The sequence below is a fragment of the Balaenoptera physalus genome, assembly GCF_965194825.1.
Source record: "Balaenoptera physalus genome assembly, chromosome: 9".
In the NCBI taxonomy this organism is placed as follows: Eukaryota; Metazoa; Chordata; class Mammalia; order Artiodactyla; family Balaenopteridae; genus Balaenoptera; species Balaenoptera physalus.
The window spans coordinates 17,453,751-17,479,497 of NC_138888.1; the positions used below are offsets into that span (position 1 = coordinate 17,453,751).

Below are 25,747 nucleotides of genomic sequence, written 5' to 3' on the forward strand. Positions count from 1 at the left end.
TTTTTTAATAAAAGATGTCCAGGGAATTCCCTGGTGGTCCAGTGATTAGGACTTGGCACTTTCACTGCTGGGGGCATGGGTTCGACCCGTGGTCGGGGAACTAGGTCTTATCAAATTGCCATTGGTACTCACAATGTTACAGGATATCATGACCAACTCTGGATTATCTAGCTTCAAAATTTTTACTGCATCATAAAGACATTGCCTTTGTCCAGGTAGAAACAGTTTCAGTGTGTGAAGCAGATATAACTACAAACAAAAAGCAATCTGTGGAAAGCCAAGAGAACCATGATAAAGTCCAGCTTCCAAAATGGCCTATTCCTCTTCCATGGCTGGGGGATATACCTAAAGGCAGGTCCCTCCTATGCTCTGTATTCCCTTAACGTTTACGCAGTCACTCTACCTTGCATGGGTTTATTCCCAGTTCTTTCACATCTGCACATTCAAGTACTCTCTCCAATACATATTAGCTCTGCTGGGCCAATGCATGCGTCGTCTTGCAAGGCAACGCATCTATAATCCTTTGCAGTGCCTGCCACATGGTAGCACAGGTAGGCGTTTAACAAAAGCTCAACAAATGAATGAATCCTTATCTTGGGGAATATGGTACAGCATACAGCTTCAGACATCATATGGACAGCTTTAAAATGATTTGCTTTTGTTCCATTTGATCAAGTTTGTAGAATAAACTGGTAATAGAATGGGGGCGGGGTATGTGTACATGCACGTGCATGTGTGTGTCTGTTGGGGAGGTTGAAAGATGAGAGGTAGGGGACAATTTAACGTTTATTGAGCGTATAAATACCTATATATATAGATAGATGGATAGGATACATATACCTATATTATATCTCAGGTATTCTTGTAAGTTATTTAACTTAAAACATACAAGACAATATAGGTTTCACTAACTGTACCATACCAATGAGAACAGATACTCAGGGAGGTAACAAATGTGTCCACTGTCACATAGCTCATGAAGAGCAGACCCAGGCTTCAAACCCACCCCTGTCTACTCCAAAACCTGACTTCACCATCCCAGTAGTATGGACTTAGAGCAGTTGGGCATATAACAAACCTTAGCTAACCTTACTGCTTATTTAAATTATAAAGCCATCTATTAAGGCCTTCCACAGACGGTACTCCTCCACTATATTTTTAAATAAAAGTGAGGGTTAGTTAATAACACTCCCAAGCTGCACAAGTGTACAGCTGAATCATTCATTCAACCACAAATGAGGAAACATACGCCTGGGTGCTCGGCCAGGCCAAACAAATTGGCACATCATCCAATCCATCGTTTCTTCCTGAGGCCGGGATCACAGCTCATCCAGCAGCCCTTGAGGGAATGGCTCGTGGCCCGGTGGGGAAAGCTGCGGCTCGGAAATGCTGACACAGCTGCTCTGGAGGCCTCTGAGGGGTGCCCCCTCCCGAGCTCTTTACCCCAGTACTGCGTGCAGGAGCATGAAATGGCAAACAGGCGCTGGGTGCCAGGGGGCAGAAACTCAGTGTCTCCCCACCAATTCCCCCCTTCCCAGTCTGGGCAGGAGAACTGGCCTTGAAACTTACAGGCTGGAAAGGGTGGGTCCAGATACAGATCTAGGCTTGACCTCAGCGCAGCGCCCGGAGGGCAGAGGGGGCTGTGTGTCATCACATCCTGGTCACCCCGGCCTGCCCTCCACCAGGACAGCTTCCTGAGGAAATCCTGATGGCTACAGAGAAATGGGTGGCCCAGCCCAAGTATGTAAACAGGAGCAGCATGTTTTGTTCTCTGTCCCTGCACAGCCAAGTAGGGTCTCGGCTCCACAGCTCCTTTGGCAGCAGCAGGGCTGAGCAATGGCTCGGATGACTAAGATTTATTAATGCAAGTCAAGAATGTGCATGGCTTCACTCAACGGAGGACTGCTTAAGATGGAGGCGGTCTCTCCTAAGCTTTTAGCTTAAGAAAGAATAATCACAATAAATAACAAAAAGACATGCAGTCTTAGGCATGTACCCTAACCAAAGGTCAAAATGCTTTCCAGCCTGGAACTAGTCTACTCAGGTTCATACCCTCCTGGATAGAGATTAAATTCCATAGTCAGGACCAAGCTCCCGGTAACTCCCCTGAACTTATCAAGGTGCCTGGCACGTGGCAGACACTCAGTAAAGTTGACTGAATGAAGAATTTTCTCTGTGAAGTGAGACAATCCCTCCCAGTTGGCTATACACTGGTGCATAAGAATATATATATGCACACCAAGAGCACCGCACTAAAAATTGGAAAAGAAAAACAAAGGGAAATAAAACGACTGAGTAGAAAGGATGCTGTCCTACCCCATACCCAGCCCCTTTGCTCACATCAACCCCATCCACCGTATCTCATGTTTGTGCTCGTCCTTAGAAATTCTCCTTGGGACCAGGAGAGTCTCATGGCCAATGGGGGGCCAACCTCTTCTCAAGATGAAATGGCACCTGGCTTCTGGTAACTCAAAATGTTAAACATAGGACTGATATACATTTTCTCCTATGGTGTCTTAATAATTATGGAATTTTTGTTCATTATACTCCGGTGTAGAACTGTCTCCCTTTCTCCACCCTGCCCATCTTTCCTGTCTGCCCATCTTACCAGGCACAGTCACACAAAAAGAAGGGTGCTGCCAGATCCTGATGCTGCCAGACTGAATGGCAAGCCAGCACCTGGCCATCACAGACACCTCCAGTGTAGCAGTGGCTCATAACTCCTTTTAGGAAAGAGATTCATGTATGCACCAGAGTGCAGTGGAAACCAATATGGGCTGTGAAGCCAGAATTCTTGGGTTTATTCTGGCTACACAATAAAGTTACACAGCTACACAGTTACATAGCTCTGTGTGACCCTGGACAAGTACTTAACCTCGCTCAACCCAATCTGTAAAATGGGGTGATAATGAGAGCACCTACATCTCATTTCATCTCACTGGACTGTGCAAAGATTAAAAGAAATAACCTCCCAATAGCATTTAGCACAGTGCCTGTCATGTAATAAGCACTCGATAAATCTTAGCTAGTATTACAAGTACTAAAAATCGAGAATTGTCTAACCAAAGCCCTAGGATGCACCTATCTGTAAAATATTTTATTTTTAGAAATAGTAACACAGAGGTATTTGAGATTTTTTTGAGCCATTTAATTAAGTCTGGCAATTATTCCCCTACTGAGCTTTTTAAGCACAAAGTTGCATGTAAATATTATTTGGAATCAGATTTTTAAGTACCAGAGACTGCACGTGTGATTTTGTTGTTTATACCAACTAGAGATATCAGCCCAGGAAAAAAGCTCTTCCCCGTATCATCAACAATCATTTGGACAGTGGGATCTGCCTCTTCCATGTGTGGATTCTACCACCACCACAGGGTCCGACGTGGGCGCCTGGTTTTCTCAAGCAGCTGAGAACAGTCCTGTCTGCTCACGTGGGTCACTGAGCACTGGGAACTCCAGACGAACGACATCCTACAATAGCGACTGTGCAGCTTTTTGTCACTGTGCTTCCGGAGAGGAGCAATGAGGTCAACGTGAAAATATGTCAGCATGGGAAGGGGTAGAGGGAACACTGAAGGTCTTTTCTTAATCGATCAAAATAGAAATTTGAAATTTGGAAATTTCAAGAAAACTGAGCGGACTGATTTGGGCCATAAGTTTAAAAAGTTAGCTGAAGGGACGTCCGTGGTGGCGCAGTGGTTAAGAATCCGCCTGCCAATGCAGGGGACACGGGTTCAAGCCCTGGTCCCAGAAGATCCCACATGCCGTGGAGCGACTAAGCCCGTGCGCCACAACTACTGAGCCTGTGCTCTAGAGCCCACGAGCCACAACTACTGAGCCCGTGAGCCACAACTACTAAAGCTTGCGCGCCTAGAGCCCGTGCTCTGCAACAAGAGAAGCCACCGCAATGAGAAGCCCGCGCACCACAACGAAGAGTAGCCCCCGCTCGCCGCAACTAGAGAAAGCTTGCGCGCAGCAACGAAGACCCGACGCAGCCAAAAATAAATAAACTAAAAAATAAATAAATTTTAAAATGCTGTGAATTCAGAACACAATGATAAAAAATTTATTAAAATAAAAGTTAGCTGAAGAGTGTACCCACACGGAGGCCACTCATCTTCTTTAGCTCCTCTACCCCAGACCCCCATCCCTTTCACCTGTGAGCCTCAGGCCTGATGCTAGCCTCCTCCCTTCTCTCATCCGCCCCGCCCCCTGCCCCCGAGAATCAGCAGCCCAGGCCCATCGTTTCTCCCAAACACATCTCTCAAATCCATTCCCTCCACGACCTTGGCTCCCTTCCTGTCACCCTAGCCCTTGCTGGATCAAGGCTGCGTCACTGTCACGGTGATGGCTGAGTCCAGCACCTCTGCTCTGCGGTACAGGCCACACTGCCTTCTAGGGGAAGTGAGGATTCTGGTCTACTCAAGAGGACATGGGCACATGATCAAGACTGCCCAAGTGGGTGCCCTTCTGGTCCTAATTAAATTTCCCAAGTGGACATTCTCACGGGAAAGAGCATGTCATGGTAGTCCAATCTGCTGGTTAGCTTTAAACTCTCCCTGTAAATCAGTTTAATGGCACTGGGTTTATCTGGATTTCCCATCCCCACCCTCACAACCCCGAACAATCTCCTTAGATGATCAGACAAAACACCTAAGTGTCATCCTCAGTTCTCTGTCCCCCTAACAACCAGCCCAAATTCAGAGGCTCTACCTCTAAGACCTATTCCACGTCTGTCTACTTCTCTCCAGCACCAGCACTACAGCCTGGTCCAAGCCACTGCCACCTCATTATAATCCATTTTCCATAACACTGCCAACGGTCTTTTAAAAACATAAGTTCATTTAAATGCTCCAATGGCTTCCAATCATGCTTAAAATAAAACCTGGGCTACGACTGATGTATTCTGGCCCGACTGTCTCCTTGACCCACTCAGATCTGCAGCAGTCACTAAGCAATAGCCCTACCAGCAGTCACTAAGCAATAGCCTTACCAGCAGTCACTAAGCAATAGCCTTATATGGGCCTTGTCTATGCTCCTAAAGTTCGCCAAGTTCATTCTCATCTTGGGACCTTTGCAGCTGATGTTCTCTCTGCCTCGAGAAGTGCTCTCCCCCACGATACTCATTTCCAGCTCCTTCCTCGACCACCCTATTTAAATCTAGCCCCTCGGTAAACTGGATTACTTATTCCATCTTCAAAGAGCTGAGAGTTTTGTATAGAAGAGACTGCAGAAAAATAAATTATATAACATGTGTTTATATCCTGCCTTGTTTCACACTGAATTTGAGGTGGCAATTCAAAATAAGTGATGAATACTTACACAAGTAAGGAAAGAGCCGTCCTTGGCCCAAACCTACATACCGGTCACGCTTTTACACAGGGTCTAGACATTTTAAGTCAGACACTTAGAGGCCTGCCATCACCTCCCCAAGTCTGGACAAAACGTCCAAGTAAATGAAATTCTTCTTGTGCCTTCTGAAGCTTTGTTCCTCCCAAGAATCCAACACTTTCTCGTGCTTACACCTTCTAACTAACTTCCGGGGCACGGCCGCTTCATTCTGGTAAACATCCCCTCCTCAAAAATTATCTTGGGACTTCCCTGGCGGTCCAGCGGTTGAGACTCCACGCTTCCACTGCAGGGGGCGCAGGTTTGATCCCTGGTTGGGGAACTAAGATCCCACAAAAGATTAAAACAAAAAATTATCTCTTTCTAGCCCCATCTCTTCTTCCACTGAAGCTCCCTTTAACAGAGCCACGTCAGCGAGGGGCAGCAAGATGGAGAAGGTGCTTAAGGAAAGTGAGCATACAGCACTTGAATTCCTAATGAGAAGCGCAGGCATGGGGTGGAGGAGGGGGCGACATCTACACTGTGACCACCCTCGTCAGCGTCTTGGTAGGGAGCGCCTGGGCCCCCCCAGCAGTTCTCAGTAAAAAATTAAAAAGGTATTAAGAGTTTGATCCAACAAATAAAATGGCTAATAGGCCTCCTAAAGACTGTAAATGTCAAATGAGTGATACAAATAGTGGGTGCTAACGCATATTCAGAGAAGAAAAATACTGTTTTTGCCACATCATGAGATCTACTATAAAAAAACAGTCCAGAATTGTAAATTATATAACAGTGAAGCATGACAGTCAGGAACTTGCCTGGTCAAAAGGGGACACAGTAAAATACTTGGAGAAGAGTTTTGTAAATCGTAGAATGTGCTGTCTTTTATAATACAAGTATCCCTCCCTTTTCAAAAGTTCGCTTTACACCACTTGACGTTTACGAAAGACCTGCATTAGGCCCTGTTCTTGCTAACTGAAGGAAACCCAAAGAGGATATCCACTTTTATGAAAAAGGCAAAAAGGGTAATTTGAGATCAGTGTATGTTTTGCAGCGCACACCTCCTTCCCCGGGAACCACACTCAGTCTCTCAGCCTCAAGACCCCATAGCTTTGAACTGGGTCTGATCATCTGTGCTTTACCTCAATTTACAGTTGACCCTTGAACAACACACAACTGAACTGCATACATCCACTTACATGTGGATTCTTTTCAATTAATATAGTACCTGTATTTTTACTTTACAGATCTTTAAATTAACTAAATGTAGGGAAAAGTTTGTGTTCGACGAGAGATCACACTACATGGAATCAAAAGAACTAGGGTCTGAGTCCTGATTCTATCCTGTTTCAGCTTCCTGCCCTTGGGTGAGTCATTTATCAATTCTTTTGTTTTTGAGGCAGAGATGGCAGTATGCAGATTTTCGTGAATTTTCGATGGGGGTAGGCGGGGGTCAGACCCCCCCTACCACCGTGTTGTTCCAAGGTCAACAGATGTACTTTGTGCATCTGTTAGCAAGATGTATCCTAAGGCAACTGCTTCTTCACTTTACGCCATTTCAGCTTATGAAGTCTCAGGAACACTCTACTTTTGGATGGGAGGGTGGGTGATGGCGCCTGGGGTGGGGGATGGAGAGTTGGGGGGAGACCTCTACTAATATTGTATTGACTTCGTGTTTCATTGTTAGCATTCTGCAGTGTTTGCTGCTGTCAAAACTCTTGGGAACAATGCTATCGCTCTATCCCTGTGTCAGCAAGCTTGTCAATCACAGACAAGAGCCACCTGTCAGAACTGACCCTCACCTTGACCAGGCACCAACAGAGATCTTCCTTTTGGCCTTGAGTCATTTCCTGCCCCAACTACAGCAATTTCTGGTTTTATATTCTTCTTGAATATTGAATCACAAACTCTAAATGCGCTCAGGGTAGCCAACTTTTGCACCTTTAACTCCCACATTACATTAATGGGGTGTCTGATACCCTTTTTTACCCATTGCTGAGCTTGATTCCAGATTGCTGATTCTTCTGTCACTCCTTTAAGGGACTACACTCTGGTCCACGCGCTCACTCCACTGACTTCCCGAGGCCCCTTGGCGAGTCTGTTTCCAAAGGAAGGTGTGGCAGCTGGGGGCCATCTCTGAAAACTTCAGGAGCCCTCTTCCTCTGGGGCCATGATTCATCTTCCTTCTCAGTCTCAACTTTAAAATTTCCCTTTTCCTCTGCAAATCAGAAGTTTCTTAATAGGATGTCTGCTGGGCTGTGTAATAGTCTCCAAAGGGAAGTGATGAAGGTTTTGGCTTGAATCACTGAACTAGAGTTGGAAAAGTAATCTATGGTAATGTACTATGGGGAGCAGTCCATTACCAGCAGGATGGGCTACAGATGATGTAGGAAATTTAATTTTCCTAACTATTCATTTTTATTGCACTTTACAAAAACAGTTCTCTGAAAGCATTTATTCTGAACAAATGGTGGGGATTAAAATTAATTTGTTCAGGGGTCTGAACCTTTTAGGATGAATATCCCACAAGATTTTAATTAAAGTGTCCAGTAAAAAAAAAAAAAAAAAATGTCCAGTAAAGAATCCACAGAGAATAAAACACACTACAAATTATTTCCATTTTCTCCATACCCTCTCTTACTTTCATTCCTAACCCTCAGCAATCCCGCAAGGAGTGGTTTCTGACTCCTCCAATCTTACATCATAGCTAAGATACCTGTGGCATTCTACATTCAAAGACCAGGGGAATAAAATGGTACCAGGAGAAGCCTCAAGCAGAGGTTAATGTTTTCATCTAGAAACCCCTATCACTCCTTTCCTAATATAGTCCTTATGGAATACCATGATTCATCTCCCTCTTACTGGATTTGAAGGATGGAGGGCAGAAAATTCAAAGGGTGGCCCAAGGGTGAAAGAGTACAGCCTGATATTTACCGGCATCACCACCACCATTCCTTGGGGGCCATGTAGCCCCATCCCCCAAAGCCCTTTGCCAGATTCTCTGACCCTCCTCCCACCCCCAGCTTATTTGCCCCACCCTAGAAATCAGTTCAAGAAATCTAGCACCAATGGGACAATCTGTTTTGTCTCCGCACCCTCTCCCAGCTTCTCTTCTGGGTAGTGGTTGAGATGGGGGTGGGGGCAGGAGCAAGGAAGTGTTGTCCTCTTTGGAGGATTAGTTCAGTTCTATCACTTCACAACAAAGATGCAAGGCCTTTTTAAGCCTCCATTTCCTTATCATCTCCGCCCATCCTCCCCTCACTTTCGTCTCTTTCTCTCTCTCTCTCTTTCTCGATAGATATAATACAGAGAGAGAGAAACAGTAATAATAATGGTGAGCAGAAGAGGGAAAAGCTGTAGGCACTGGCCTGAGGGCTTATTTGGGTGAGAAGATGGGACACAATGCGATTTCCCAAGTCCACTTCATTCCTGAGCTCATCAGATGAGAAATGCTGGACCATCACGAAGGAAACACTTCCCTCTACCTTCGTCCCTCTTGTTACTCCCTAGCACTTGGGAGAGGAATAGAGGAGTCAGTCTTCCTCATGCCTGGCGGAACCACCCAAAGCCAATAAGCGTTTGCTGCACAGATGTCTGTGCTGCCCTGGTCAGGTTCTCACCGCAGCTCACTGTTTACCTATCTTGTCAATTTTCCTTCTCCTCCTGGTCAAGGTATTGGTCCGTGCAAAGTACTAAAACTTTCCTGGAAAAAGTTCTGCTTTCTTTATACCTTCCTCCTTTTCCCAACAGCTGCTCCCCTGTAGAAAGAAGATAACAAAGCGCCCATCTATATCAGTTTTCTAGGACTGCTGTATTCCAAAGTACCAAAAACTGGGGTGACTTGAAACAGAAATGCATTGTCTCACAGTTCTAGAGGCTAGGAGTCCAAAATCAAGGTTTTAGCAGGGCTACGCTTCCTCTGCAACCTGTAGGGGAATCCTTCCGTGCCTCTTCCGAGCTTGTGGTGGTTTGCCAGCAATCTTTGGCATTCCGTGGCTTAATAGATGCATCACGCTAATCCTCCATTTTCATATAGTTCTGTCTACATGTGTCTTCACATCGTCTTCCCTCTGTGTATGCCTGTGTCTGTGTCCAAATTTCCACTTTGGATTAGGGGCCACTCTAACCACCTCCTTAACTTGATTAAATCTACAAAAATCCTATTTCCAAATACGGCTGCATTCTGAGATTAAGACTGAGGGTTAAGACTTTAAGGGACTTCCCTGGTGGCGCAGTGGGTAAGACTCCAAGCTCCCAATGCAGGGGGCCCAGGTTCGATCCCTGGTCAGGGAACTAGATCCCAAATGCATGCCACAACTAAGAGTTCACATGCCACAACTGGGGAGCCTGGGTACAGCAACTAAGGAGCCAGCGAGCCACAACCAAGGAGCCCGCCTGCGGCAACTAAGACCCAGCGCAACCTAATCAATTAATTAGTTAATTTTAAAAAAGGCTTTAACACATCTTCTTTGGGGGGCTACAATTCAACCCATACCACTACCTCACAGGGTTATAGGGACAATGAAATGAGATAACGCATGGAAAGAGCTTAGTACAGTGTTTGGCACATAGTATATGATCAATCAGTCAATATCAGCTGCCAACAATACTATTTTTATTATTACTATTCTCTTTCTGCCCCATAGTATCTTTGCTAAAATGGCTTTATAAACAAGTCTTGATGGCAGTCACGTTTCAAAGAATATTCCAACTACTGCACAAAAATATAACCTCCAAATTCCTTGAGAAAAAAAAATAATTACAATGGGTGACTAGGTAGCAAACCGCAGAATGTTCTTTGTTCTATCCACCGAGTTCTGAAGCTTCAAGGAAGCGTGGAATGTAGAGCTGCATAGGAATCAATACAGAAGTCCTCCAAAGAATCCGCTGACAACTGAATTTCTAAGTTCCTTTAGTTTGCAGAAAAAAATTTTTGATTCTATCCTGCACACTCTCCCTACATTGCCACAAAGAATATATGCTTATATTTTTTAAATAAAAGTCCCATCAAGGACAATAGATACACAAAGCGTTAGAAAACCATAAGCCAAAGAACCAATTAATTGACTGCTAATGGTCTAAGAAGTAGTGACTTAAAAATTAAGGAAAAAAGGTGATCGCCTTTAGTTTTAACAGATACTTCAGAATGTTGGCTCTATCCCTAGTTGTACAGCTGTGACTAACGTCACATCCAAGGCACTGCAGCAACACCAGCATGCTTTTCTCTGCACTAATAAAACTTGTTTTGATTTAGATCTTCAGGGGACACCAGAAGGTAGTGTGTCACTACCCCCAGCCCTCATTCATTTTGTTGTCATTTTTCTACCAAAACAACCTTTGGAGCTTCATCAGTCCCCGCTGCCAACTACATTGCCTAATTCAGTACTTACTTATCTTGACCTAACTAGCAAATTCAGGAATTTAAACCAGTCTTGCTTTGGCTTGTTCACTTGGTCTTCGGCTGATCCTTTGGAACCATCTGTAACCTAGCGCCCTTGAGCAACTCTTGTCCCAGATTTTCTTCTTTATATGTAAGGACTTGAAACAGAACACCCTTAGACTTGTCTGCAAGTAAGTCCACAGGCATACAAATGAAAGGTTTGCGTGTCTTTTTACAAATCTTGACTTTTTAAAAAAAATATGTAAACCTAGTGTCATAAAACCAAACTCTTTTGCAGCTTGCAAAACTTTTTGGCTGACAATAGGAGAGTCTGCTTTTCCCAGTGTTGTGAAAGTGGGCCTTCCTGTTTTCCACAGTAGAAGAACTGGAAGCCATGAGAACAAAAGTCTGGCTTTTCTAGAATTTGTGGCAAGCTGGTAACAATGAGACACCAGACGTTTGTGCTTCTCTCTGCCTCCTTGGAAGAGGTGAGCCTGCAAAGTCTTGGTGTTTGCCACACTCACCCACCCTATAGCATCCAAGACCCCAGGGACCAGGCAGCCTGGGTAGAAAATGGGAAAATCCAGACTAGGGATCACTTTCTGGCTTTACCCCCAAACTCTGCTCAAAAGATAGCAGAGCCCACATCCAGCTGGGTCTGGTCTACTTCGGAGGAGCATTTGAAAATACTTGCAAAGATATAACTTCAAAAGTTTCACCTCTAATTAACAGATAAAATAGGTGAAAACTTAGAAGCCTAGAATTTACAGAAGCCAGAATCAACCAGAAATTGTTGAATTACGGGTATTGAAATATGGGCAGTGAAATGTCAGTGTGTTTGAAAAGGAAACCAGGAACCCTAGATTACTCACCAGGCTAGAGAATTGTCGCTGCCAACAAGGCTGGGTTTCTGGTAGCTATAAGGGCATTAAACCAGTCGATGCATGTAAAGGACACACCATGAAATGTAAGGAATTATATGCCAATGTAAGTATTATCATCTAATCTCTAGAGCAGCACTTCTTAAGAGTAAGGGATGTGACCTGCTGAAAATCTCTTGATGTCTAAGGAGTGTATTAGTTGTACTTGCCTCCCCTCCGGTTTCTATGGAAGCTCTTCCACCATGGAAGATACCCGGCTTTCTAAAGACACGAGCTCTGGAATGTGCAGTCTTTCAGTGATGTGACAAGCGGAAGAGTGCTTTGATATAGAATGTGGAGGTTACCAGCTGACATTCTGGTCTCTTGAAACAGTACATAGTTCTCTGCTAGTGCTGAAGTTACATCGTGTGGATTTCAGTGTATCTTTCATGTACCTTTTATGAATCATTTGACACCTATTTACTTTAATGCTCATCCCACAGCCTCAGTTTCATAATATCCTAATCAGGGCAAATCATTACCATGCACCAGTGTTATGAGGGGCTTTCATTAAGTCACCACCTGGGCACCACATGTTACGTAACTAGAAGCAAAATGCTGCAGAGGCATTAATGACCTTTCCCCGGTAGACTATGTCCTAAGGCTACACTTTTGTGGAACGTTTTCAATAAAACTGTATCTCATGATGAAATATGCTTTAAAAATGAAATGTCTTATCTTTCCAGCATCCAGTGTTCGTCTTTACAGACTTTCCCAAAGTTTCAAATTCCTTCATGTTTTCTATAGATGCATAGTGAAGTTACCCCCAAATTAAAATGTATATAAGTGGCATACTGCATAATAATAATAATTAATAATAATAATAATCTTTCTCAAACCACAAGCAATCCCATTTTCTATCACGTTCACACTAACATGTGTTTGCAGGTTGCTTTGGGCTCTGGTGGGGACACTACCGTATGACGCTTTTATAACTTCTTGATTGGAGACGGAAGATTCCTAATTAAGATGCAAAAATACAGAATGAATGTTTAGCAACCCTGACAAAAACATTGGTTAATTCAATAAAACCCTGGGAAAATATTTCACAAAAAAGTTCAAGATAATGAAAGTAGATTTAGTACATCTACATGAGCCCAGCATTCAAAAAATAAAATCATTAGTTAAGTGGATGCTTTCAATATTTTACATGTTTCTAAGAAGTCAACTATTAAAAAGATCTCATATTATTGTGCTACTTAGTCACAAGAGAACTGCAAATAGCAATCTGGACACAATTTAAACAGAAAATATGTTTTCATTACAAATACCTTCTTGCCTCCAGAAAACCGTGCCTATTCACAAGTTTCATACATTTTCTCTCGAGTATACAGATCATTTTTAACACCCGTTTCCTAACATGAAACCTGAAAGTTAATACTCTGAAGAGATTTATGCATTTGTTTTTAAATTGTGTATTCTAAAAAGGACATGTGACATACATTAAATCAATAGTTAATATCAATCCTAAATTGAACATGTGGAATCAGATCATCACTCCGTTTGAAGATGAGAATGAAGGGAAATTAATTCATATTCCAACTAAAGGAGATTTAACCGTTAACAGCTAATAATAACGAACATTTATGATCTGCTTACCATATGCCATGCACAGTTCTAGTGATTTAATTAACCCAAACCCAAATAATGTGAGTGGCTATCATTCTCATTTTACTGATGAGGAAACCAAGACATAGAATGGTTAAGGAACTCACCCAGGTCACAGGTCCACTAAATGCTGAAGCCAGGATTTGAAGCCACTCTGAACTGCTTCCTTTGCTCTTAACTCCCTCACAAAATAACCTTTCAGTTTTCTAAGAGGTGTTTAATCAATTTTTTTGTTTTTAAATGTTCTCATTCTGTTACCCTTCTCTTGATTAAAACAACAAAAAAATTTAATTATTATTTTCTTATTAAGACTTCATTTTTTTAGCAGCTTAAGACTGACAGCAAAGTTGAAGGGAAGGTACAGAGATTTTCAATATATCTCCTACCCTCAAACAGGCATAGCCTCCCTCATTATCAATATCCCCCACTGTCATATTGTGACTTACAGGAGACAGATACTTGGTCTTCTTCCCAGCCCTGGTACAGGGCTCCCAACCCTTGGAATTTGGAGTGATAGGAGCATCTTTTGTCACTCATTAGGAATCCCTTCAGAGCACATCTGAGTTTATGCTAATGAGGCACACAGGCTGGGGCTCCTAGATAGCCTCAGGATGGAGGTGGTCACCAGGAAGACCAAGTAATTAGAGGGTAAGAACTTTCAGTCTCACCCCACCCTTACCCCCCAACCTCTTTGAAGGGAAGAGGGGCTGGAGATTGAGTTCAGTTACCAAAGGCCAATGATGTAATCAAGCATGCCTACATAATGAAGCCTCCATAAAAACCTAAAAGGACAGAGTTCAGAGAGCTTCTGGATTGGTGACCACGTGAAGATTCGGGGAGAGTGGTGCCCCAGAGAGTATGGAAGCTCCTCGCCCCTTCCCACCTACCTCACCCTAAGCAACTCTTCCATCTGGCTGTTCCTGAGTTATATCCCTTCATAACAAACCAGTAATCTAGTAAGTAAACTGGTTAATCTAACAAGTAAATTGGTTTCCTGAGTTCTGTGAGCTGATCTAGCAAATTAATGGAACCCTAGGGGGGATACAGGAACCTCCAATTTATAGCCAGTCGTTCAGAAGCACAAATAACAATCTGGACTTGCGACTGGCAACTGAAATAGGGACAGTCTTTGGGACTGAGCCCCTAACCTGTGGGATCTGACACTAGTAGATAGTGTCAGACATGAATTTAATTTGTGGGAAACTCCGTCAGTGTCCACTGAGAATTTGAGAATCGCTTGGTGGTGTTGAAATAAACCCATCGTACTCATTAGAGTGGAACCTTTGTTACAGCTGATGAACATACAGTGTCACAGCATAATCACCCCAAATCCAAAGTTTGCATTACGGTTCACTCTTGGTGTTGTACATCCATCTATCCATCATTATAAAAATCCCCTGTGCTCCACCTATTCATCCCTCCCTCCCTCCAACCCCTGATCTTTTCACTGTATCCACAGTTTTGCCTTTTCCAAAACATCATATAGTCAGAATAAAAAAACTTTTCAGGTGGGCTTCTTTCACTTAGTAGTATACATTTAGGGTTCTTCCACATCTGTTGATGGCTTGATGGTTCATTTCTTTTTAGCACTAAATAATATTCCACCACACTATATTTGTCCATTCATCTCCTGAAGGACCTCTTGGTTGCTTCCATGTTTTGGCAATTATGAATAAAGCTGCTATAAACAGCTGTGTGCAGGTTTTTGTGTGGACATAAGTTTTCACCTTCTGCGGGCAAATACCAAGGAGTGCAATTGCTGGACTGGATGGTAAAAATATGGCTTCGTTTTGTAAGAAAACGCCAAACTGTCTTCCAAAGTGGCTGTACCATTTTTCATTCTCACCAGCAATAAACAAGAGTTCCTGTTGCTCCACATCCTCTTCAGCATTTGGTGTTGTCAGTGTTCCAGATTTTGGCCATTGTTACAGGTGTGTAGGGGTATCTCGTTGTTTTGTTAAAAAAAAAAATTTTTTTTAACCCTGTGCATATCCAAAAGAAGGACATCTGTAAAATTGTTAATGGTTTACCTTTAAGTGTGGCCTTTAAAATCCTCTGAAAATGGATGTAAGCCTATAGCGAAGATACTTATTCTTAAACTAGAATATTCCTTTCTTCTTTATAACAAATAACTTAATATTGAAACACCCTATTTTTAAGAGCGCCCAAACAAGCATAAAAACATTTTTTAGCTCTAGCGTGAAAAATCTATCGGTTGACAGCAAGTCTTAGGCAAAAGTACTCAAGTCCCCAAAATTAACTAGGATAAATTTTTAAAGTAACTAGGGCTCAGGATACATACTAAAATTTTTTTATTCTGCCCTTCAATGATACTTTTAGTTAAAATTACAATTATATGCATTTCTTTTTCTTTCCCTTGTAATTCCACTTTTAATTCTGCATGCCAGGACAGAAAATGAAGCCACAGCCACAACCAGGCACAGACTGATGTGCAGACACACTGGACCTTCCTCACTCACTACTTGCTGTAAAACCAAACAAACAATGGATGAAGCAACAAAATAAACCATGAATCAAATCTACGTCAAAGACACCAAGGAGAGCCGCAAAGTATCTCTATGGACACATGGAACAAAAGTCTACAGAGCAGTCCTTATAAACTCAAACGTATTCACGTTTTTACCAATCAGCTTAGAAAGGTGAAAGACAATAGGAGATCTCTTCAGAAAAGAAAAAATTAGGGATTACAGAGAGGAAAAACTATCTTATTATCAAGCTTTTGTCTTCCAAGTCTCTAAGATACTCTAAGGCCTGGGTCTCCAATCTCCATGCCGGAGTCATCTCTATTACAGGGCTTGACAAGCAAGAAAAAATACAAGCTAGGTTATCTCTATGAGGCATCTCAACTCATAGAGAATTTATGCTACCCAGTGAAACATCTTATGGAACAAAAGGTGGGACACTAGACAGCTGCCTAGGAGCAAAGCTAATGAGGAACAGACCCACAAATTTCAGGTCTCATTACCAAATTAAATTAATAAATAAATGAGCATACCATCTGAGAAATGACAAATCCAGGTCATCATAAAAATACATTTTATCTCAAACTTAGTCGGAAGGTTTGGTTAATTCTTTTAGTCTTAGTCTATACTCACTGGTAATAAATAGTACAGTTAATTCTTAGTCTTAGCCTCTATCCATCTAAATTCATTATTTTGAGAATAATTTTATTTCTACCCTAAGCAAAGAATGTGTGTAAACCATGGGTAAGCACATCATATATCACAGTGGGATTATGATAGTTAAGTCTGAAGCATAAATTACTCTTAAAAAGAATACATTAAGTAAACTGCTAGTTATAGGTTTTTCTCTTATGTCCTTTGTAAAACTGAGCTACAGATTTGCTTATGGATCAATATGCCCAACTGAATATATCCCTCTATTTCACTGTTCTCTAGAATTAGCTTTTTTTTTTTTTTTAATTTTTGCCTGCGACGGGTCTTAGTTGTGGCATGCGGTACCTTTCATCCCTGCGTGTGGGTTTAGTTGTCCCGCGCGGCATGTGGGATCTTAGTTCCCCGACCAAGGATCAAACCCACGTCCCCTGCATTGGAAGGCAGATTCTTAACCACTGCACCACCAGGGAAGTCCCTAGAAGTAGCTTTTAAAAGATGGTATTAAACATCATTTAGCTATAGCATTGTGTGTATATTGTTATAAATAATAATTCCCCTCCTTAAGGAACCAAATCATTTACTCCAGTATAGAGAGACAGGTAAGTAGATATGTGTACACATAGATGTGTCAAGATAGATACTTCTTCTTTAGAATGAAAAAAAAAAAAAAATCACAACACTACAACATGTCTAAAAATCTCTTGCATTAACCCAGCCTACTCTTGAGCTTAAAAGAATTTATCAAAAGTAAATTACCATGAGCAATCCCTGACTCCTTATAGAGTAAAATATGGGGACTAATAGCAGCCAGGTGACAGATAAACTGGTATGTTTCATAAACATTTAATCCAAGCTCTCATCTTCTCTTGCCTGGATCACTGAAGTAGTCTTCTTCCAAATTCATCACCAACTCATCACCCCCAAAAGTCACTTTTCGAAAAAGTGATCATGACACATGTCAGTTTAAAATTCTGCAATGGCTTCTCACTGAAGCCTACAGAATGATTCCAGCTACTTCAGCACTCAGGACCTGGCACCCACCTCAGTGCTCTCTGCTCTCCCATCTTTCTTTCCCTTGGCTCTGCCCAGAAGGCCCTTCCTCTCTTCTTTCCTGCTTAGCCCTCACTGGGAAACACCTCTCAGGTAAAGCCTACTCACTGCCAGGGCCCAAACTGAAAGGCATTTCTGGGACTGGACTTCCTGCACCAGCACCACCGCCAACCCTCCCCAACTCTGTGCTCTTTGGGGCGATCTGCACACTACACCGCAGGACTGGGTATTTAGGGGAGGGACAGTGGATGCTGTTTTTCCTACACAACTACTGTCTTTCTGGAAGTCAGGGGCATGTGCGGCTAGTACTTAGCTCAACAGCTTAAGCAAAAAAGATTGACAGTCAATAGATGTCTCGATAGAGATGTGAAAGAATGAACTATAAAACTGCAACTAGGAGTTAATTTCCAGGAAATAACACATGATCCAAATCCCAGCTCCTGTTTACTGTCTGTGTGATTCAGGACATGCACGTTTACCTCTCCACTGTAAAATGGGGACAATAATGCTCACTGGTCCCAGTGAGAGGACCAATTAAGGTAAGTTTGGGATGGGCCCCCGCACAGCACCAGGACTCAGCCCCTGTGAGCACTGCCTTCCCCTCCCCACGTTGCTGCACTCTATCATTGGAAGTTGAGAGTCAACGATGGTGAACAAGGATGCAGAACAAGCCAGGTGGAAGAGGGAAGGGTTACAGGGTAGAGAGCGGCAAATGAAAGCAGGATGCGGGAAGACAGGGAGCATGAACTGTCGCTTTAGTGCAGAGGCCTCTTTTTAGCTTTTTTTTTTTTTTTTTTTGGCTGCGCCTTAGGGCATGTGGTATCTTAGTTCCCCGACGGCCAGACGGCCAAACCCGTGCCCCCTGCATTGTGAGCACGGCGTCTTAACCACTGCACAGCCAGGGAAGTCCCAGAGCCTCTTCTGACAGCAAATTAAGGACCCCAGCCAGAACCGTAAGACTTAACTTTGGCAAAGAAGTGAAAATCGGGAGGTCTAAGTTCTGGTTCCTACGCTGCTGCCTCAAGCCCTTCGGTCCCTCCTCTCTCAATGAGGGAGTTGAGGACTCACTTCCAAGGTCTCTTCAGTCAGTGTCTTCCGCTACATCACCCTGCAATTTCTCTACTTATATAAAAGCCATAGGCTTTCAGCTGGCTACCAGGGACAAAAAATCAAGATGAAGTCAGAATATTGGAAACTGGGGCTGACTCTCAGATTCCAAGACCTAAAAAATTAAGTCATTAGCTGAAGGGCTTACCTAAGACACCACCCAGAGAATATGTAAATTACACACTGGTCTGTACAAAGGAGTTTGCATTTTAAAAGCCCTCTAGGGAGCTCACTGACACCTCCCCTCCCCTATACTTTGCCCAGAAATACAGAGCAAAAGGAGGGTCTTTTAAGGAAGAGGATTTCAGTAAACAGCAAGACAGAATGAACCTAGCTGATAAACTTAAACAGAATGAACCTAGCCGATAACTTAACCTAAAGATAAACTTAACAGATAAACCTACTACATTCTTTTCTGTAGCCTGAATAGGAATTAAGAGTAGGGGAAGGTCCTCCATGTAGAGTTTGTCTACACAATGGATATTTTCTAAGCATTGCTAGGAAATGGGTGTAAATTGTAGGAACATAGCAGGGAAATGTAAGGTTTGGGGGAGGTGCATCTTGCAGGATCCTGCAAACAATAGTCACTCACTAACTCCCTTCCTCTCCCTTCCCAGTGAGAACAAGTAGCTTGAAAGGCCTGATTCTGTGTTTAAGAAGTCCTCGCGTTCTGGAGGAAAAATTTATGAACCATCACAAATTACCAAATGGATACTTGGGGCTGAAAACATGATCTACCTCATCTGATAACCTCAGCAACTCCTACTCTTAAAAAAAACCTACTCTCCCCCACCCCAAAAAAGAAATGCTTTGTCTGCAACCAGGAAGTAAAGATAAAAGAGTAGAATTCCCTATATAGGATTCTAACTTGTTCTGCACTTCTCAACAGAAGTCTAAGCATGTCATCGTGAAAGGTGACAGGCTTTGAAAACCCAGGCAGACCACACGTTGCCGAGTTAGAGAACAGAATAGCGTATTTCGCAAGAAGGCCACGGTTTAATTGCTCAGGGTTTACAAACATTTCGCAATTTGCCATTACATTTTCAGTGGAAGTGCCAGGATTTAAGTATGCATGACGCAACTGTCCAAGTGGTAGCTTTGGCATAAGCAGAATTTATTAAAGTCTTCATAAATGCGCCCCATTATAGGTGGGGCATGAGTCTTCACAGAACTGTATTTTGAAGTGGCTCCTGCATTTGAGAGTACATACTTTTTTCCTTTTTCACTCAATAAAAGCATATTCTCAGCACCCAGTACGTCCCAAGCCCTGCAGGTAGAAGAATGAGTGAAATACAGACCATGCCCTCCAGGCCCTCACATCGATAGTGGTTTTGTAAACTCATTTTCTCTTAACTCTCTACTTACATATTCACTTGTTAGCATTTTATTCATTCCAACACACTCAAACATTTTCATGCCATAAATTATACTATTACTTCTCTAAATAAGCGTTTTGTTAGCAATTATATAAAAGCAACTGATTGGTGCTGAACTGGGCAGGACTGAATTAATTTAAATGTAAAATGTGTCCCAATGAATTCAAACAACCATCCTGTATTTACAGAGATCAATGCCTCTGGGGCAACACTCTCCCCCCTCTCTGGGTTAGAACCAACAAAATCCAAGGGGGAAGCCGAGGGCTTCTCGCTGTACTGCACCTTCGGGAAAGAGGGGCTGTGCTCATTCATTTAAATACAGTTTTAACCTAATAAGCTTTGAAGTTTACATTTTTACACTAAGAAGAATCTAAGAAATAAAGTAGCAACTGTGCCTGAAATCTGCTAAGTATGATGTCTGGATGTATAATTCCCCTACTACCTCTACTCTCCTAATCTTCCAAATAGCATTTGCCTAAAATGACTGGATGTCATTACACTTCTACCAAGTTGATCTGGGATAGTTAACTACGGAGCGTCATGGCATCAGGCTCCTGACTGGTGGAGGTCAGAGAACTGGGGTGCAGTCTGACATTGCCACTAACAATGTATATATGCCAGGGATCAAGTCACTTCAACCTGTCTAGGCTGATAGATGATTGCAAAATGCCATATTTTAAATACAAAATGAAGGAAATGGTGTCTTTTATCTCTTTAGGAACAGAGAAAGTCAGCTGTCAGTTTCGTGTCTTGATACATTCTTCCCAAGATATAGTTTCTTATAAACACTTGGATGGCAGCTTTCTAAAAGCAGAATAAAGATCCTTTTCCCCTGGTGACTTCTTACAGGCACGTACAAAGGACAGCAGGTAATCTATGTCCTCTTTGTCTACTTTTTCACTAACGAACAATCTTGATGCCCAAGACAAAGCAAAATAAGACCTTATAAAAGATGGGAAAACACGGGTGAACACTACCTGTTTGGGACAATCTTTACTGTCCTTCAGCCTCACACTGAACTATTAGCTCTGTAAGAAGCACATATTTTCTTTTCTCCTGCATCTGCCTTTTGAATAACAGGTTTGGGCTTCTTGAGCCCCACCCCATCTTCTAACTCAGCCAAAGAACACTCTGCTACAACTGACCCAACAGCGCTGGAATCTGCCAGGGAAGGGAAAGCAAATCTTCAGAAAGTGGTCCATGCCACCCCGGCCCCCAAACGACCCTGAGCCCACACTTCAGTTCAAGTGAGCATCTCTAACCCTTCCCTCCCCAGCCCACAGCCTAGTAAGGGATGCAATGTGATGTCATCAAGCCCATTTTCTCAGTGCCTGAAAATTTACAGAGTGAGACCTGAGCAAGAAATAACAAGATAAGCTTCCTGCTTGATAAACTTAAAAAACAATCTATCAATCACCACAACTTTTATATATGTTCATCGGGTTTTCTGGAATTTCACTGAAGGCCCATATTCATCAGTAATGTTCAGAAAATGCAAAAAGCGTTAACTTAAAAATTTTTTAAATATGTATTTTTTAAACATTGGAGAGTCCTTCTGAGATGGCCCACACTCTATCGAGTGTGTATCTCCCTGAATAAATCTGCTTTCAAAAAATAAATTAATTAAAATAAAATATCGGAGAGTGAGACGAGCAGATAGAAATCTTTGACCAACCTTCCCTGGCTCTCTATACAGGAATAATCATAAATACCAAAGGACACCTGAAAATGGAATAACTGGGACTTTAGGATGTCTGGAAAGTTGAGACACAAGATCATTTGCAAGAAAAAAAAATAGAAAGAGAGCTATTATTTATTAAGCACCTACTATGTATCAGTATGGAGCACTAGCTATATATCAGCTTAGCTAAATCTCAGAAAACCTAAGAAGCAAATCTTTGCTTCACTTTTCAGGTGATGAAATAGAAGGTCAGTGGAGTTGGGTACCTTGGCCAAGATCATGCAGTCAGTCAATGGGAGGGCTGGGATTTGAATCCAGGCTAACTCACTCCAAAGTCCAAGAGCTTAATTACGGTGCTAAAAATGGTTTCATCATTACCAAAGAAGAGTTTTCTATAAACTACACCTCCTCCAATTTAAAAAAAAAAAAACTCCAAGTAAATCTAGAGCCTCTTCCAATGATCTACACAACTCCCAATTCCGAATCTTTCTATTGAAATTGACTTTTTCATGTGTGGAGTTAAGATGTCTGACTGTAAGAACCCCACCCATCTGATTCCAGTCTACCTGCCTACCTATAGCTCCACCAAAGCAAATCTACTCATTCCTCAAGGCGCTGAACCCTGAACAAGTTAAACCTTCATCCTCCATGCCTAAAAACTATTTTTCAGAAATTATGCCAAACCCATGGGCGGGTTTAGTTACTGGACATTTCAAAATGCATGACAATACAGATTTAGAAAAATAAGTCTTATTGTTTTTAGTCCCAAACACATAACAACAAATATCCTGTAATTCTACAAGTTGAAAAACTGCAAACAAAGTAAACTTTCTGTGGTTCTGAGTAAGGAGATAATTGTTTTCCTCTCCTGGTCAGACAGCACATGGTGAAGAGATAAACATCAGTAACATCAGCCTCTTCCCAAATCCGACTGTGGAAGCACATCAGCCAAACAGTATTTATTTACATCTATTCTTTGAAGGACTCTGTCTTTTCCACACCAACTTCTCAGCAGGTGTCCCAGATTAAACTGTGGAATATCATACCCGATTGTTTAAAATATATATCTTTGATGTGATCTGTGGCTGGTTATCTTTTTAATTAGGGTTTGAAATCCTAAACCGTGTGTATTTAACCCCCTAAGAGCTAGAGCCGAAGAAGGACGACCCCGAGGGGTGGGCTTGTCGAGTCCGCGAGCGCGAAGGGAGCGCCGGGGCGCCGGGGGTGCTGCCTGCTCCCGGGTCCCGCGACCCGCCCTCCCCGCGCCTCCGCTTCTCCAGGTAACTCACCAGGATGCCCATCACGTCGGTCCAGAGCCGGGAGAACGCCTCGGACAGACCAGCGCCCGCCTCAGGCTCCGGCGCGGGCTCGGCTTCGGGCTCGGGCGCCGCGCCGGCGGCTCCCGCGTCCTCCTCCATGGCCGGGTCCCCGGGGCGCCCTGGCCCCGCAGCCCTGCGCGCCCGGTCCCCGGCGCCGGTCCCCGCCCGCCGCGTCACCACCGAGCCGCGCCTCCGCGCCGCATCCCCCGCGGCCCCGGCCTCCGACCCGGCGGGGGCCCCCGGCAGGCGCCCGCACCTCGGCTCTCGGTGGCGACGGGCCGCGCGGCTGACAGGTCCAGAAACTTTCCCAGCCCGGCTCGGCTCGGCTCGGCTCGGCTCGGCTCGTCTCGGCTCGGCAACCCGGTAGCAGGAGGCAAAGTTCGCACCACCGAGTTTTACGGCGGGGAATTCTGGCAGCCCAGAAGCAATACAACCCGGAGCAAAGGCGTCTCTTCCTGTGACGGGGACAGACTAACTAGGCACGAGACTCATTTCTTCCAGCAAGTCTGGGCAGGGCCCCGCGGGGTGACCGCGGCGCCTCTGGAACTTGGAGGGTACTTCCCGGGCCCCCTCTCTTCAAAATGAGCTCTTCCAGCTCCACATGACTCTCTCCCCTTGATGCTAAAGAAAGCGTTTAGCAACAAAAGGTGCTCTGATGTCAGGCTCTTTGCATGGAAATGAGCCACAGACAGGAGAACAAATCGCCTGTTGAAAGAGCGGCCGCGCTGCTGTCTCCCGCCTGCACAAGTTTCCAATCACGCTATTCACTGAAACAGTTTTGGTCACAGAAACTCGAGAAAGTTAATCTTTAAGCTGCTCCTGCTGAAGGAGTTCCCAAGTAGTGTAGTTACCCCGCACACCTCGCCCCTCCTGAAGTCAAGCGACCTCAGGAATTACAGCTCTGCCTCTGGCAGCCGAGACTTGGAAAAACAAGTGTGAAAGCTTGGGCACGAGCCATTGTTTGTATCTTGTTTATTACAAGGGGGGACATTTTGGTTCCTGGGCGCCCACAATGCCATGCATTGCTAGGGGTGACAGCTATTTAGGGGGAATGCGCTTTGGGTTTTAATGGTTCCTTTACAGTAAGGGCATAGGGAAGGGCCTTTTTCAAAAGAAAATGTTATGGTTGTAGCCATTAAGCCAACACACTTGGGGCCCCGTGTGTGTTTTTCTAAGGACAAGATCCATGACGGATTTATTTTATGAGGGAAATAGCCCTGTAGAGGCATTTCTCCTTTTGTGATTGTTTCTTTAAAAACCACTCAGAATTCTCCCTGGGAGATGACAGTCCACGTCACATCGGATCTGGTGATTGATCACTTTGTGAAACAGTTCAGAAACTACAATGAATTGCCCCTATGTTAAAGGACTGAGTGGTACAAAAACCCAGGTGAGGTGCCCCAGGGAGAGAGCCATTGCTTGTTTTAGAGGGCTCTGGCTGTTGTTGTTGTTTTTTCCTTCTGAGCCCACATGAAAGGAGGGGTACAAGATCATGTCCCTCGAAATTCCCCTCCTAAAGCATTAATTACGGGATCCAAAGGATGAATAGCCCTTAGAGGAAAGTTCAAAATTGAAAAAAATTGAAAAAAAAAAACTTTTCCAAAGGTAATTAAATTTATACGCATAATCCCCGATGACAAAGAAAAAGAAAGCAAAAGTTTCCCCTTGATAGTGAGGAGGCATTGTGTTGAAGTGGAGTGCTGGGTGCAGAGTCAGTATGACCAGGCCTGGTGCTTTTCCCTGGACTGATGCTGGAGTTAGGTCAGGTGCGTGTTCTAAGAGGCTGGGAATCCAAATAAATTCATTAAAGCATTGGTGGGCTTTATTATTATTACTATTATTATTACATCTATAAAGACATGAAAATAAGTGAATGATAGGAAAAGGTAAAATAACCATTGAGTTGATTTTATGTATATTTAAGAATTTCAATGTATTAGCCATGTGGTACCTTACTCAATTCAAGAAAATACAAAGGAGGGACTTCCCAGGTGGTCCAGTGGGTAAGACTCTGTGCTCCCAATGCAAGGGGCCGGGGTTCGATCCCTGGTGGGGGAACTAGATCCCGCATGCATGCTGCAACTAAGAAGTCTGCATGCCGCCACAACTAAGACCCAGCGCAACCTAAATAAATATTAAAAAAAAAAAAAAAAAAAAGGAAAAAGAAAATACAAAGGACAGTGCTGCTTCTACTGGGGGCGGCTAGTTTTCTGCATCAACACCTTCTGGCAAGTGACTGAGCATGAAGCCAAATAAGCAGGATGGTCGGGGCAGGACTCTCCAGCACCAATCGTGAGTCTTTCTTCTAGACTCATCAGATCACCTGAGGGCAAAGCATTTAACTTTCCTGTGCTGCAGTTTTCCCATCCTAGAGGAGGCAAGGCCACACGAATTGCCATGTACCTCCTCAGAGGTGATATTATATTTCAGAGTCATCTAAAGATAGGTACCATTTTGCAACAATACAAACACACATATCAATATAACTAAATCTTAGCCAGCATTTTGGTACTTAGAGAATCAAGCTACCCTAGATATTTAAGCTCCTTGTCCTGGCATTCCCTAATAAATGGATAAGAAAATAAGTAATACATTTGAGGGGGAATGGTGGTACCTACAATTTTGCTGTCTGTACATAAATATGAAATTTTGAGCATTTTTCTACTTGTAGTATGTAATAATTTTTTTGACCATGTGAAAAATGAAGCTGAACCTTTTCGCTTATCAGCTTCATGATGCTTCTACTCAAAATGCGTCTGATTACTTCTCCCAAATTGAGTCTTTTCTCCTTTGGTTAACGTCAATCTTCCAAAAATTCCTTCAGGGGCTTTTTAACAA

The 25,747-nt window shown here is 43.3% G+C and overlaps 1 protein-coding gene across 3 annotated transcripts in view; it reads right to left on the minus strand.

The window, feature by feature from the left end:
* Nucleotides 1–25,747, minus strand: part of SASH1 (SAM and SH3 domain containing 1) — a 251,572-nt gene that overhangs the window by 166,172 nt on the left and 59,653 nt on the right. The window contains exon 1 of one of the 3 annotated variants that reach the window (XM_082474431.1): nucleotides 22,880–25,019. The exons of 1 other annotated variant lie outside the window; for it this stretch is intronic. In XM_082474431.1, the coding sequence (XP_082330557.1) occupies nucleotides 22,880–23,008 (129 nt within the window). In that variant the 5' untranslated portion in view covers nucleotides 23,009–25,019. Of the gene's footprint in view, nucleotides 1–22,879; nucleotides 25,020–25,747 lie in introns of those variants that run through there. One more of the 3 variants, XM_082474433.1, reaches the window with a different exon arrangement.